Source organism: Cynoglossus semilaevis, chromosome 17 (genome assembly GCF_000523025.1).
Source record: "Cynoglossus semilaevis isolate Cse_v1.0 chromosome 17, Cse_v1.0, whole genome shotgun sequence".
Lineage (NCBI taxonomy): Eukaryota > Metazoa > Chordata > Actinopteri > Pleuronectiformes > Cynoglossidae > Cynoglossus > Cynoglossus semilaevis.
Window position 1 is genome coordinate 11,309,233 of NC_024323.1, and position 14,146 is coordinate 11,323,378.

The 14,146-nt window shown below is 41.9% G+C and overlaps 2 protein-coding genes across 2 annotated transcripts in view; both read right to left on the reverse strand.

The window, feature by feature from the left end:
* llgl1 (LLGL scribble cell polarity complex component 1) overlaps positions 1–4,866 on the reverse strand; it is a 23,446-nt gene extending 18,580 nt beyond the window's left edge. The window contains exons 1-2 of the mRNA XM_008330149.3: positions 4,483–4,866; positions 2,079–2,176 (exon numbers count right to left, since the gene is read on the reverse strand). Of these exons, the coding sequence (XP_008328371.1) occupies positions 2,079–2,176; positions 4,483–4,563 (179 nt within the window). The 5' untranslated portion in view covers positions 4,564–4,866. The remainder of the gene's footprint in view (positions 1–2,078; positions 2,177–4,482) is intronic.
* A 384-nt stretch (positions 4,867–5,250) lies between these two features.
* Positions 5,251–14,146, reverse strand: part of myo15aa (myosin XVAa) — a gene marked incomplete at its 5' end in the record, with an annotated part of 20,145 nt that continues 11,249 nt past the window's right edge. Inside the window, 30 exons of the mRNA XM_025064523.1 lie at positions 5,251–6,118; positions 6,223–6,363; positions 6,578–6,711; positions 6,829–6,962; positions 7,119–7,252; positions 7,340–7,500; positions 7,590–7,686; positions 7,883–7,960; positions 8,341–8,435; positions 8,525–8,655; positions 8,743–8,825; positions 8,979–9,052; positions 9,279–9,351; positions 9,503–9,566; positions 9,648–9,772; positions 9,923–10,125; positions 10,432–10,506; positions 10,718–10,829; positions 11,079–11,220; positions 11,334–11,452; positions 11,742–11,857; positions 11,961–12,036; positions 12,112–12,171; positions 12,281–12,396; positions 12,495–12,615; positions 12,715–12,808; positions 12,892–13,039; positions 13,166–13,214; positions 13,337–13,474; positions 13,576–13,640. Coding sequence (XP_024920291.1) covers positions 6,017–6,118; positions 6,223–6,363; positions 6,578–6,711; positions 6,829–6,962; positions 7,119–7,252; positions 7,340–7,500; positions 7,590–7,686; positions 7,883–7,960; positions 8,341–8,435; positions 8,525–8,655; positions 8,743–8,825; positions 8,979–9,052; positions 9,279–9,351; positions 9,503–9,566; positions 9,648–9,772; positions 9,923–10,125; positions 10,432–10,506; positions 10,718–10,829; positions 11,079–11,220; positions 11,334–11,452; positions 11,742–11,857; positions 11,961–12,036; positions 12,112–12,171; positions 12,281–12,396; positions 12,495–12,615; positions 12,715–12,808; positions 12,892–13,039; positions 13,166–13,214; positions 13,337–13,474; positions 13,576–13,640 — 3,260 coding nt within the window. The remainder of the gene's footprint in view (positions 6,119–6,222; positions 6,364–6,577; positions 6,712–6,828; positions 6,963–7,118; positions 7,253–7,339; positions 7,501–7,589; positions 7,687–7,882; positions 7,961–8,340; positions 8,436–8,524; positions 8,656–8,742; positions 8,826–8,978; positions 9,053–9,278; positions 9,352–9,502; positions 9,567–9,647; positions 9,773–9,922; positions 10,126–10,431; positions 10,507–10,717; positions 10,830–11,078; positions 11,221–11,333; positions 11,453–11,741; positions 11,858–11,960; positions 12,037–12,111; positions 12,172–12,280; positions 12,397–12,494; positions 12,616–12,714; positions 12,809–12,891; positions 13,040–13,165; positions 13,215–13,336; positions 13,475–13,575; positions 13,641–14,146) is intronic.

The following is a 14,146-nucleotide window of genomic DNA, read 5'->3' on the forward strand; positions in this document are numbered from 1 at the left end:
TTTCAATCCCCAGCTGCCTTCACTGCCTGTGTTTTTACCCTCCACCCGTATATCTCCCTTTCGCTGTTTTCAATCCCCAGCTGCCTTCACGGCCTGTGTTTTTACCCCTACACCCCAACTCCTCCACTCCCTTCATCTATCCATCTTTCTCTCTCCCTCTCTCTCCCCTCTCCCTCTCTGGGGTGCAAGTGCCTGGTACTGCCTGTCTCCTTTTTTCTGAGCTGCAGAGAACACATCCACCACTTCCACAGCACGGAACTTGAATGACACACAAGAAAAGAAACAGGTCTCTCAAAGTGGGCCAGAACTTTTTCCACCTGACTCAGCATTCATGCAAATATTTTGATACACAGTCTAGTGGAAATCCCTGCTGATCTCCAATTTGAGAATTTTTTTTAAAATGGTGACTCACTTGAAGAGACATAAACATCCGCAGAATGACATACTAGTTAATAAAATTTGATTCAAATTCTCACACACCAGAGACACCAAAGATGAGCATAAATCTTGTGCGGCTAACAGAGTTAGCTGTAAACTGTACACGCCTTTACATTTTTAACGGATGACAACAGTCTGAACTCGTGCTCAACTCTTCATAAGTAAACAAGGAGAAATCAGTGATATGACACGAGGCATGTTAGAAATGTCCAACCCCTGGGAACATGGGTGGAACAATACTGGACAAAAAGTTCATTTTCTCATCTCGTAAAAAACGTCTCGTTACTACTGTACCGTTATGCTGCTGTTTATTCTGTTTTGCTCTGACAGACACAGCTCTGCATCATCACCCCCTGGAGTTGGGGTTAGATTCCAACTGACCACAGATTAAAAAAAAAAAAAAGAAGCATTTTATGTTTTTTCTGGGGTTTCAAAGTGTGAGGGTCTTGGTCACATTTTCATAGCTGTGGCCGACAGTTCAACGAGCCATGATAACGCTGTCAGTCAGCTAACTGCAGTGATGTGGAGGGGAGAGGGTGACAGGCATCACAACTGCAGCTCGACAACAACAACAGCAATGAGAAGATTGGTAAACAACAACTGTTCTGAGCAGAATATAAAACATTTCAACAGAAACCGAGTGCAAATTCAGAAATAATTCACAGCTTAGACTAAACCAATTAACAGACTTTAAATTTATATGCCTATTATAAACCAATTAACAGACTTTAAATTTATGAATTTACAAGCCTATTGACAAGATATTCACTTACCTTGTTTTGCTGAATTTCATCAAATTTAAATCAAATTTTGAATTTCACATATGTACATTAGCTGTACACAGAGTATACTCTAGCGCAGGGCAAATCTGGCCCAGGACTAGATTCCATCATAAAACAATGTAAGACAAAAATGTGATTTTAATTTTATGTGTCGGGCTCTTAACGTGTCTGTCCAGAAAGATTCTGACCCTATGACAAATATAGTTGGTGACTCCTAGCATAAACCGAATGTTAAAAAAAGAAACCCTCAGTGACATGAGCCTCAACAACAACCCAAACTGTTGGCCAGAAAATTGGCTTTCAAGTCATGCACTTGTGACTGACAAAAATGCGTAGGAACATTTTTTTCAAAAGCCTTCTGCGTGTATTCAGCAGAGCAGACTTGTCATCATCCAACCAATAAATGTCACTTACACCAATCAACTCATCAAAATAACACACACACACGGATGTAGCAACCCCAATAACTTAATCACCACTAAATTTAATCACAGCAGATTAGTGAGGATCATTTTATCAGTCGTGTTCAGTGGGAGACGGACGGTGCTGCAACCCCACAATTTATAAGCAAAAAAACAAACAAACAAAAAAAAAACAGCAGCAGCAGCAAAGTGAGAAAATAACAGGTTATGACAAACAAGAGCGCAGATGTTTTTTTGGAGACACGGTGTTGCTTGAATAATGTAGACAGCAGTGGAATCCCATCCAACAGTACATGCTGATAAAACCACTACTATACCTTGAAGGAATCAAGCCAACAACAGATGCTTGAGGTAATAACCACAGTGGTCTTGACCTAACGACCTCCGAAAGCCCCCTTCCGTCAGAGGCATGAGCTCAGTAATGATGAAAGGATACACTTTAATGGCTCCCGACTTTGTGCCAATGGCCATAATTTGCAGTTTGGGGTCAAAGGCCAGAGAGCTGGGCTGATGAGGGAACCCATGTTCCACAGTCTGTAGGAGACAGAGACAACAGAGAGAGTGTAAAAAATACCATATATGCAAATGAAAGAAATGTCTAAAAAAAACTTTTGCCTTTGTCTGACTAGAGTCAGTGAGGCGTCAAGAAGGGTGGACTCCCTTATTAAAGTTGTAGGAGAAGATCTTAAAATGGCACTAATGGCAATACTATTGCTTCATTCAGACATTACCATAAATGAGAGAAAGAGGGGGAAAAAACAACAGACAACGGGGCTCCAGACTGCCACAGTCAAACAATGTCGGATAAAAGATAAATAAATAAATCATATTATTCATGGCTTTGTTTTTGTTTATTTATGGGATAAGCTTTTGGGACATAGTCCAGAAAGTGGATTGAGAGAGTGTGATGCATTGCACAATGGATCAACTGCACCCTGTACTGTATAGGACCGTGTGTATGTGTGCATGGTCTCTTAAAATCAATGTAACCAGAGAAAAATTAAGACAGTGAAGTGGACAGAAACCAAAAAGAAAAAGTGTCAACTTTAAAGATCAGTGATCAAACAGATCAGAAAATAAACAGAGTAATCTGATGTGAAGGGAATCATTAACTTTAACCGTGTCCTTCTCTGAAGTAGATGTCAACCTAAACACACACACACACACACTTTGTGACCCATAGTAACACTTCAGGGAGACCACCTACAGGACAGTGATGACAGCTGCTGCTGATCTTAGTGGAGTGTTACCATTACCTTCTCTTTTAGAACAGCTTTCGCAACAGTTTTATTCCAACCAGGGTTCGTGTGACGCAGACTTGTTGCAAGATAAATAATGTATTTCAACATAAACGTGTTTGTCTGGTCTGGTTCTCTGAAACACTCGGTTCTACAGGCTGCAGACGGAGAGCACAGTGGCCTGCCCTGACCTGGGGGTCAAGGCTGCCATTAACTTTACACAGTACGAGTATGTTGTGCACACAGAAGTGCAGAACGTGTTTGGTCATCCATCGATCTTCTCAGAGCATCAACAGCCACCGCTTTTCAACAGTCAATAGACCATCAGTGCATTAGTGTATTGACGGTTACATTTCCCAGCAGCTCAGATACTGTGACCACAGACAGGAGTCAGAAAACTGAGTTAAAAAAATGTCTTGGTCCAAATAAATGTGATATATGTTCAAAAATATCTCACAGTGAGATTAGTAACTTGTTACAGTAATACAGCCAGCTATGCCTATAAATATGACTTTGATAGCACTAACATGAAAATATTTAGAGATCTTAATGATAAAAAAAGGGGAAAGAAAATTGGCAAACCACTGTTTTTAGCCATCCAAAATTTTAGCTATCTGCTGGTCAGTAATGGTAGTGCAGCACTTCTACATTTTTGTAAAATTAGACTCAGGGGAGGACCTCAATCTGCAAACAGAATTTATCACAAAAATATCCCCAAGCATCACATATATTAATGTCAGAGGGTTGAAAAACATTGATGCCTCTCATGTGATTCAGCCAAGAATCTAACACCACAACATGGTTTACGAATATTGTCTAAAAAATCATAAATACTTCAGTCCAAACAGACTAAATTCCTATGACTGTATTTTTGGCAAGCAAAAAATGATTTTCCATCATCCGGGGGGAATTTTTTTTTTCTCAATTAAAACAAATTAAATTCACCACTAACCACTTCCTGCGATGTGTGATGACTCTGTGTATTGTTCCAGTCCCTGTCTACATTTTGTGTGTACATGAAGCAGTTCACATTATCTGGATGACTTGTGTGAAACCTGACACTGGTGGTTTGAGCCACAGACCCTCAAATATTACAACAATAAGATCTGAAGTTCTGAGCAGTTGAAAATTCCCCTGCACTGTGTAAATGTTGTGGCAGCTTTGAAACAACACAACAGCGTCGTCGTCACTACACTGACATCCACACTGATCAGTGTACGTATCAGAACAAGGAAACTATGAAGCACCAGACCGCAGCAACACAGTTCAGCCTGGTGATGTCTCAGCTGTTAATGGTTATTTGTAGGGTCACACACACGAACACACACACTTTGAACAGAGGCCGCGTTTTAGTTTGAAGCCAATTAACCGGCCAATTAACACACAAACACACGCACGTCAACATAAGAGCCGTGAACGTCCACCAGGTCCCACCGGGGGAGACGTGTTAACTTAATTTGTATGAACACACAAACTGAGGTTAAAACTCAACAAACCTCAGCCACAGGACACACTATGTTGAGTTTCAGGGAGAGGAGCAGCAGAGGAGGTGAGGTGCACAAACACTTCACCACCTCCTCCTCCGTTGACCCGTTACTTTACCTTGTTGAAGGCGAAAAGCTCCTGTTTTATCTTCTCTCTCTGCGGGTCTGTGCCCTGCCGACGAAACCTAAACTTCATCATCCTGGAGCCGGGCAGGGGGAGCTCGGCAGCTCCGGGTGGGTGTTGGAGAGGGGGGACGTGAAGTTAAACACGGAGACGAGAAGCCCGGGTGCGGACGATGCTAAGCTAGCTAACGGAGAAACCCATGCAGGCTGAGAGAGAGAGAGCGGGGCTGAGACGCTGCTGTTGCTTTGCTCCTGCGGGCTGCGGCTCTCCTCCCTCCTCTCACTCCTGGAGCTGTTTAGGTCGCGGTGGCTTTGACCACAGCCCCGTCCTCCTCCTCTTCTTCCTTGCCCCCTCCTCCTCTTCGCCCTGCGTTCCAGTTCCCGGTTCACACGGAGCCCCGTTACTCTCAGCCAATCAGAGCCATAGAATCTGCAAGCAATTACAAAGGAACGCCCACAAACCCCAGAACACTGGAGACGGGGTGCGTTCGGTTTGAAGCGCAGAACGCACCACATACTGTTGCTAACCTTCCGCATCAACACGGGGCAACAATCGGGGACTTCCTTACAGCAAATTAAACTAACTGATAGTAAAGAGACACTATAGAGTTAATGAAGCAAAACAAACGAACACAATACTTAAAAATAGAAAAAATAAAGAAAAAGGAAAATAAAGAGACACTATAGAGTTAATGAAGCAAAACAAGTTAATGAAGCAAAACAAAATAGAAAAAATAAAGAAAAAGGAAAATGACGAGAATTGAATTTAAAACATTTTTAAATGGTTTGCGATAGAACAGTAGCATTATTTGATTTATAAAATGACATCAAATCACAGGCATCAAAATAATTAAGTCATGCGTAAAATAAGATTTAAAATAATTTGTTTCATTCATTCTTACAATGTCCATCAACAGGATTTCCATACTTGCATAACAAAACAATATAAAACTAATAATGTCCTAAAATTACCAGGTTGCACACCATTTTTTGCATCATATACATGTATTTCACTCATTGGTGTGACATGGCACAATTCTATACATTTTACTAAATTAAATAAATTAGTTATCTTTATTCCTGGAGGAGGAAATGAGTTAAATTGTTTGTGCCCATTTAGGTGTAAAACAAAATTCAATTTAAAAAAGTTCTGACAAACAAACAACAGAAATAGAATTCTAATTGGGAAGGGTTGTTAAAAGGCTGCCATTGTGTTCTAATGAATTTGTATTTGCTGTAATAGAAACTCTAAAAAAATATAGGGTTTTATCATGACATATACTTGAAAGACTAAAATGCCCTTGATTTTATAAACCAGGTGGTTGAATTAAGACAATATTGGCCTAATAATGTAATATAAATAGGTACCAGGCTTTCAGGATACGCTTACACGACCTTGTCTTTAGCATCATCTTGACATTCATCACATCTTGTCAGTATCAAAATACACTCTGTTTCAAATAGAGGTAGATGCAGTGCATTTACAAGGCATTCAGTGTGATTTGTGTATGTTTGTGTGTGTGTGTGTCCTATAGCAGTGTAATTTCACTTGGTGGCAGTGTCAGCCTCTTCTCTCTTAGTGACAACATGTTCTCCATGTGCATGGCAATGACTCGGCACAGCTCCAGTCCCTGAGGAACACAAACAAGTACACAAACGGGTGCACAAACCAAGATTAACCTAAATTTACAGATTAATTACACAAAAATAATTTGGCAAAATACAAAACACACACCTGCTCCAGTTGTAGCTGTGTTATGCGCTGGTTGAGCAGATCTCCGATCATGATCTCTACATACGGATAACTAGAGCCTGAAGTCGGTCTCTGGGTCCGAGTGGACTGGACCTCCTTCAGAGGGAAGCGTACCATGATCTCCTAAAGACAGAACACACGGACAGGTATCCCAGGAATGTAAATGAATAATAATAATAATAATGCACAGACTAAAAATGTAAGATTTCTGTCATATATGATTATGGGCAGAAAAAACGAGGCACACCAGTAGAGGGAGCCAAATACCACTATAATTTAATAAATGTAAAATTTGTTTTTGACAGCTGTGTTTGTTGGATTTATACCAGTTACATACATGAGTGTCCTTGTTAAGAAAGTGTAATCCGTTTAGATTGACTGCCAGTATACACGGAGCATGGATGGAAGCATTGCTCGAACTCTGAATGTAAAAGAAGGAGGAGCCGAACATGGGAAAGGCGCTGACCAGGCCTGGGGAGAAGAGTTAACAAGATATCAGACCTCGGTTTTCTCCAAGTCAGTGAAACAGCCCTATATTTGTACTGTAGAAATCCTTACAAACACAAACACACCAAACTGCAGTCTTACCAAGAAACTGTGCACGGGCCTGGTGTGGGTTCAATGGCTGGACCTGCTGCATGTGCTGAGTGACCATGTCCAGCCAATGCTGTGAACCTTGTTTGCCGTAGAACTGGGGAGGGATGGACTCCTGCACCTCACGACTACAAAGACACAAAGTGAAATTGAGAGAATGTTGAGAGGAAGAATATATACGCCTGACACAGCTGTTCAGTACTTTCCTGGTTTTGCACAAATACAGTGCAAACGACAAATTATTTTATGAAAAGTAATGTTGTGTGTATCCTTTTTGTATTTACAAAGTGGGCAGGTAGACGGCGTCCTTAGCACGGTGCTGTAGGGCAGCAAGCCTGGCGATCTGCTGTAGATGCTGTTCACTGGGCTGACCCTGAGGAACCACGGTCAGCAGGGCCTTCAGGTAGTCTGGTAGGACCTTCATTAGAGACACAGAGAATCAAACTGTGTCCAAAATCAACGTGGAATCAGTCAGAAATCAGTTGAAGAAGAACCAGATCTGTACCTGGTTGTAGTGCATGGTGACATAGAGTTCATTGTCTAACTTCAGAGCCAGACTCCATATGACTCTTCTGAACCACAGACTGTAGTTTGAATCCACAGGTTCAGCCTCTGTGGCAACGTCCAAGATGTACTCTCGTTTGTTCAAGGGACGAACATTCTGACCTAAAAGGAATGTCAGCGTTGATGAATTTATCAAAATATTACTATATTGTACTCTGAGTGCTGGACCTTTGGTTTTTCAGCACATTTACCTTTGTGTGTGACCAAAAAGATGGCATATTCATCCAAGGCCTCCGTCCGGTGAAGACTCATTTCGTAACATAGCTCCTCAATGGCATCTAAAGCTACCTGAAAGTAGAAGCACCCATTCACTACAGGTTCGATTTGTTCAAAGATTTGTGGCCCATGAATGTATTTGATGTGGCAGCTAATTTACCACGCACAGCCTGGATAGTACTACAAAACAAATAATTCTACAAGTCTAATTTTAATACAACCAACAATTATTAAACCCTGTGTCTGTGTGTGTGTGTGTGTCACTCACTGAGCAAGTCTTGATTTTCAAGTGCCTTTCAATCCCACCTGGCAGCAGAAACAGCTGTCTTTTGGAGCTCCGCCCTGCCTGCACACGAACAACCAATCAGTGGACATCGGTGATGTGACAGAGAACATAAAAAAACTGTGCACTCATTAGTCATTACATATTTTTAATACTAAATTCTGAATAAAGGGATCAAAATATAAATGGCATGTGTGTCATTTCTCTGACTAAATAAATGTTAACTCTCACACACTTTCCCAACATGAACTGGTGAACTCATGTAGTTCATGTAGTTCTGCTGTGTGTGTATATGAAACTCTGTGAATAAGGCATGTGTGTCATTTCTCTGACTAAATGTTAATTCTCACACACTTTCCCAACATTTTTGGTGAACTCATGGTGAGTTCATGTAGTTCTGCTGTGTGTGTGTATGAAACTCTGTGGATACATTGTAGACTAACCAGCATAGCTTTGAGTTCCATGCTGTTAGGAAACTGTACACGTCCGCCATATTGAAAAGTCTTCCTCAGATTCTGCTCACATGCCTTGGCAACACCTGTCAGGTCAAAGCAGCAGTGGTTTATGGTATTATTAAAACATCCGATGTGACCGTGAACCGACAGATAGATGTTTTGAATTCTCCACCTTGGTACAGAACTCCAGGGCTGGCACAGGCATCCTGCAGAAACTTCAACACAAATGGCTTCATGACATCAGAGCAGCGATAAAAAGCCGTCAGGATGTAGAGCAGCCTCCACCCTCTCTGGCAGCTGTCTCTAAACACACAACAAACACAGCTGAAATGAAAAGCCCACTCACCCAAACCCATCACGTCTACATTCAGGACTGGTTTAGTGACATACGGTTTGGAGCTGGTGTTCACAGTGACCTGCTTCATCACTTGGCAGTAGGCTTCATCCTTTATCAGGCCATGGTCTCCACTTAGCTACAAGTGAAGAACATAAGTGTACATGGCAACGCAAATTAAGGTGAAAAGACAACATAGAACCCCACACAAATATTTCAGATTTATGGGATTAAATAGATCTTGTTTTTGTCAGTCTGTAATTTCCCAGGAGTTATTAAACAGTCTGCCTACCTTCAGTAAAGTGGTGACCAAGTCCTGCTCTGTCTGACCCTTTAGTGGAAAATCTCCCATGAACTTCATTATGACTGAAGAGAAAACAATTAATAAACAGTGTTAATTCATATGGTGCAAAATACTGTAATAATCTGTTATTTATCATGATGTACAAAAAAAGAAAATGCCATCATTTTCAGTCCCTCTCGATTTTTCCATTTATAACATTTCATATCCATTAGATCGAACGTAAATTAATTTTTAGAGACTTCTTTCGTCCAGTAAAATTATGGAAATCACACGTTGTTCTTCTCTCACTTATGAAGATGTCAGTGGCCACTCTGTTCATTCCTTTGTCTGAGAAGTCGATCAGAGATTCCTGCAGTGGAGACTGGAGAGAAAAACACAGAGTAAGGTCTGTATTGATTAATCATGATTAATCATAATAAATTATGATTGTGATTAATCAGATTTTAAATTTAAGAAAATTAACAGCTCTAAGAACATTTTTAAAAAGTTCTACTAAAACTGATGGACTTTACCTTAGAGAATTTGATCATGTCAGCTGGGTCTCTGCCTTCCTTTCCCTTTTTGTTTTTCTGGTCACTGAAAAACAAAACATTTCAAAACTAAAACATTTCAGCTTCGTCCTTCAGTTACACCTGTACTCTCAGTGTGAAGTCTGACCTGCTGTTCTTCTGTGCGTCTCTGAAGTACTTCTTGGCAAACTCTGTCATGTGGTACTGGTCACTGTGCAAAGGCAGATCATCCAGCTCAACGCCCAGACTGTCGCCATACACTTCGTTAACCACCTGACACACACACACACACATGTATTCGTTAACCACCTGACACACACACACATGTTAACAACCAGATTTAACACATTTATTTCCATTTCTGAAACCAAAAAAAACCCAAAACAACATCTTTTGCTGCTGACACAGATGCTGTACACACACCTCTGTGGAGAGGTCAAGTTCATGAGCAGCCACCGCTGAACCCATGGCCACAGCCACAGCAGCAGACGCAGCCACTCTTCCCTGTCTGTGTCGAGGCTCCACACGCTCATCAGGAAGAACCAGGAAGTCTGGAGCAGCCACAGGATGCACATACTCACTGGGAAAAACTCCAGATTTTCCGTACACCGCCCCAAACCGCCAGCCTGTCCACAGAATGTTGAGTCACAAAGTAAAAAAAATAAAAAATAGAGCAGGAAACATTATTTTAGTCTAGAGTAAATGTGTTTTAACAACAAAAGGAAGTGTCAAATAACAGAAAAGTGAAAATAAATTGAATAGTGAAACTGTTATTCTGGATTTGCAAGATTGGAAATTACAAAAGTGAATGCTATGTCATAGAAAACAAACCAACGTGCAAAATACAAGCAGCATTTGGGACACACAGAGTTGGACACACACACATGCACACACACACACAGCAGAAGTGGAAGAGCCCAAACTGAACCCACCAAACTCAGGAGTGTCTCTCTTTAGCTCCTCCAGAAGCATGACCTTCTTCCTCACTATGCAGCCATAATGTTTGCCTGATCAGCCACACATGTACAAACACATACACACATGCACACAAATACATATTGACATGAAGCAAAAGCAACAAAAGCTGCATAAATTACAAAAAAAACAACAATACAAACAACAAAAAAAGTAATTATTCACAGCCACCAGGGGGCAGCCTCTGCTACAAGAATGAAAGTGATTGATTGAAAGAATGTTTTGGTCATGTCTGCGTCTCACCAGCCTCCAGTCTGTCCATATGCTGCAGTCGGATGATGTCTCCTTTGTGGAAGCTGAGCAGAGTCCTGTCTTCGGTGATGTAGTTCCTCACTGCCACCACATACTCAGAGTCCTGACATAAATACGACACAGGTGTCATCAAATCCATCATCCTGCAGGATCCAGTTTTTGTGAACCGTCCCTTGAATCTGCAGCTTTATTCTAGAGGTTCTGTTCTGTTCATCTGCAGCATTTTTCTAGAGGATTTGAACCAGCAATCCTCGGCCACTAGGCCACAGGTTTCTCTGCAAATATCTCGCATTTCTATTTTCTACTGATTGACAATTTTAACCAAGGATAAGGACCAGTCTGAGACCCATACCTTCTTGAGCTCGGTGAGGAAATAGTCGATCATGTGTTTGACCTGAGGCGCCTTGGCAGAGAACAGGATGAGCTTCTCGTTGGTGAGGTTGAACTCCAGCATGTTTTTCGAGGGGATTGACACAAACAGGATGTCCGAGTAGCTGTAGAGGAGGTAATACACGCAAGACAATAGTAACAGGAAGTCAAGTGTTGAACACACAGGAGAGAGTGGAGAGGAGAGAGGTCTCAGATCAGATCAGTTCCTCTTCCTCACCTGTAAGGCCTCAGCACTCTGAAGTAATCTGAGGCAGAAGAGCTGCTCCGCACCATCTTGAGCAGCTTGATGCCTTTATGGGACACAGACAGCACCTGCACTCCGGTGCCTACACTGCCCTAAAACATACGCACACACAAACATGTATATATGTATGTATATATATATGGTGTATCAACTACTAACATTTTATAGCTAATTAATCATAGGACAATTGAGATCATCACAATAATATGACAAAAAAATCAATAAATTGCTGAAAACAAATAAAAAATATCAGCAGGTCCATGTATTTGTTTTACACTTGTGTTTTTTATTTGTGACTACTCCCATTGATAAATAAATAAATTTTTAACAAATCTATTAAAATAATAATAATAATATTGATGTATAAATGACTCAACTTACAGATGCTGGGAAAAGGCGTGAGAAGTAGATTTCCCATGAGTCTTTGGCCATTGACACAACTTTCTTTTTTGTGTTTTCATCTTGTGTTCCTGAAGTCTGATCTACACTGTTTTCCGCTGTTGAAAAAAAAAATTTAAATAAAAAAATTTACATTTTACACAGTTATTGGTCCAGACAGTATCTGTGTGTGTGTGTGTGTGTGTCAGGTTGGTTATTTACCAAAGAGAGTTTTCATTTTCTGTCGTTCGTCTTGAGTGATGCGGATGCAGGCCTCAGAGAAGGTGTCATGTACGACCTATGGAGTGAAGACAAAAAAATTAATATGTTATATTTTCTGTAGTGCTAAATATAATTTAATCATCGCAAATACCTGTCTGAAGATCAGTTCCAGAGTGAGTGAATTGTTGAAGGTCTCCCTCGGGTAGAAAACCTGCAAAAAGTGCAACAGTTTAAATATATTTGTTTAAAATTAAACTGTGTTTAGGTGAAGATTATTCATCAATTTATTTTCCCTCTGTGTGTATCTCCCTGACACACACCTCTTTCCTCATGTAGAGCTTCCAGGGAACGTTGGAGTATGTGTAATATTCCTCACTGGCTCTGCTGTGGAGCTGAGTCTGAACAATCTCCTCTTCTACTGGCAGCTCTCTGGAAACTGCAATCAAACGTACAAACATCAAATGTTACACAGTGGAATATCAGACAAACCCTCTCCAATTTTGTAATGACATCATCCAGGGTGGGTTCAATCACCTGTAGGAGGCGCTGGGCTGAGGTTGGCGCTCTTTGGTGCTGCTGGACGAGACTTGGTCGACTTGGTGAACTTGGAACCGTCGTCATTCTTGCGTTGAGAAGGTTGAGGTTTCCTCTGTGACTGAGACAGAAGACAGTATCACATGTTAGTTATTGTTATTGTTTGTATTTCAGCATGGCAGTGTATGAACTGTGGCAGCATGGAAGGACAGGATGGTACCGGCTGTGGTGGGTTTGTCATCTGGTCTTTGAGAATCTCCATAGCTTCATCATGAGGGTCTGGCTTCTTCGTAAAGGATTTTCCTTCTCCCTTTCTGCACACATTAAATACATTTTCTGATGTTCACGGCCCGTGAAGATGAGAGGACATATTTTTCCGAGTTAATATTTGTGTTACCTTTGCGTAGCACTTCCAGCAGAGGTCGTGGTTCCAGCAGGTTGGTGCTGTTTAACGATGTCTTTAATGTCATGGCTGGGATCCAAACGCTCAGTGTTACTGACACTGGCCCGGACCACGTCCTCCGGAGGAGGGCTGCGTGTTGGGCCTGGAACATAGAAGAGTCTAGTTGCTGCAGAATCGTTTATTTTTACATATTAAGGAGAAGTAAAGACATAGTATTAAAGATAATTCTGTACAGAATAATCACTAATGACAACACAAACTGTCATACTCATTTTCCTGGAGCCAGACTTGTTTGCAGAACTGTCACTTTCCCTGGTCTGCAGAAGAGAAGCAGTAAAGGATAGACTTTAGTTTTTCTAAGATAAAAAAGAAGTGTGAGCTCGAACTCTTGCACTGCCACAGCACAGTGCAGGTGAGCGATGTGTGTGTGTATACTCACAGGACTGGGTGTGTAGGAGCGCTGCTGTGTCTGTATGTGATGCGGTGATGGTGGAGACTGTGGAGCTGGAGTCGCAGGAGGGAAAGAAGACAACATCTGCTGCTGGATGGCGATGGCCTGCATGGTCATCTGCTGGGCCTGCGACACACACCAAAGCAGAAATGTTTTTTCTACGTTTTTTACCAATATTCTTGATCAAAAATCAAGCATGGACGTCAAAGTGAGGAGCTGGTTCAGACCAGAATGATAGCCTGCTGGTTGATGATGGCCTGCTGCTGCTGAGTCAGCACTGACTGCTCCGCTCCTACAGGAGACAAAATTGAAAAAATTAAAAAAACAACTCACAGTAGGTAAACCACGTCACTTCAAACAAAGCTCCAAACACACCAGTATCTAACGCCGTTCTACGACTTCACAGTATTTGGTGTTCAAACGTCATCAAGCCGACACTCTTTAGGGCCAAACATGCGTGAAAACCTAACACATGCCCAGTTTTTGTACCTGGCACACCTGTCATGACAGGCAAGCCTGGGACTACGGGTGAAGCTGGCATGGAGGGCACCCCCGACAGACCAGGGAGCCCTGAGACCTGGGCAGCGACATCTACGTCTCTGTCTGCAGTGGGGACGGCCGTGGGGGCGCGCGTTGGTGCCACGTGTGGGACAGGAGTGGTGTCAGGAGGAGTCGGCTGAGGATTTAAGTTTTGGGGTCGGTTGTATTGATGATATTGTGGCTGTGGCTGTGGCTGGGGCTGTGGGTGTGGGTGGGGGGGTGGGTGGGGGGGGTGTTGTGGGGTGGCGGGTGCGTGTG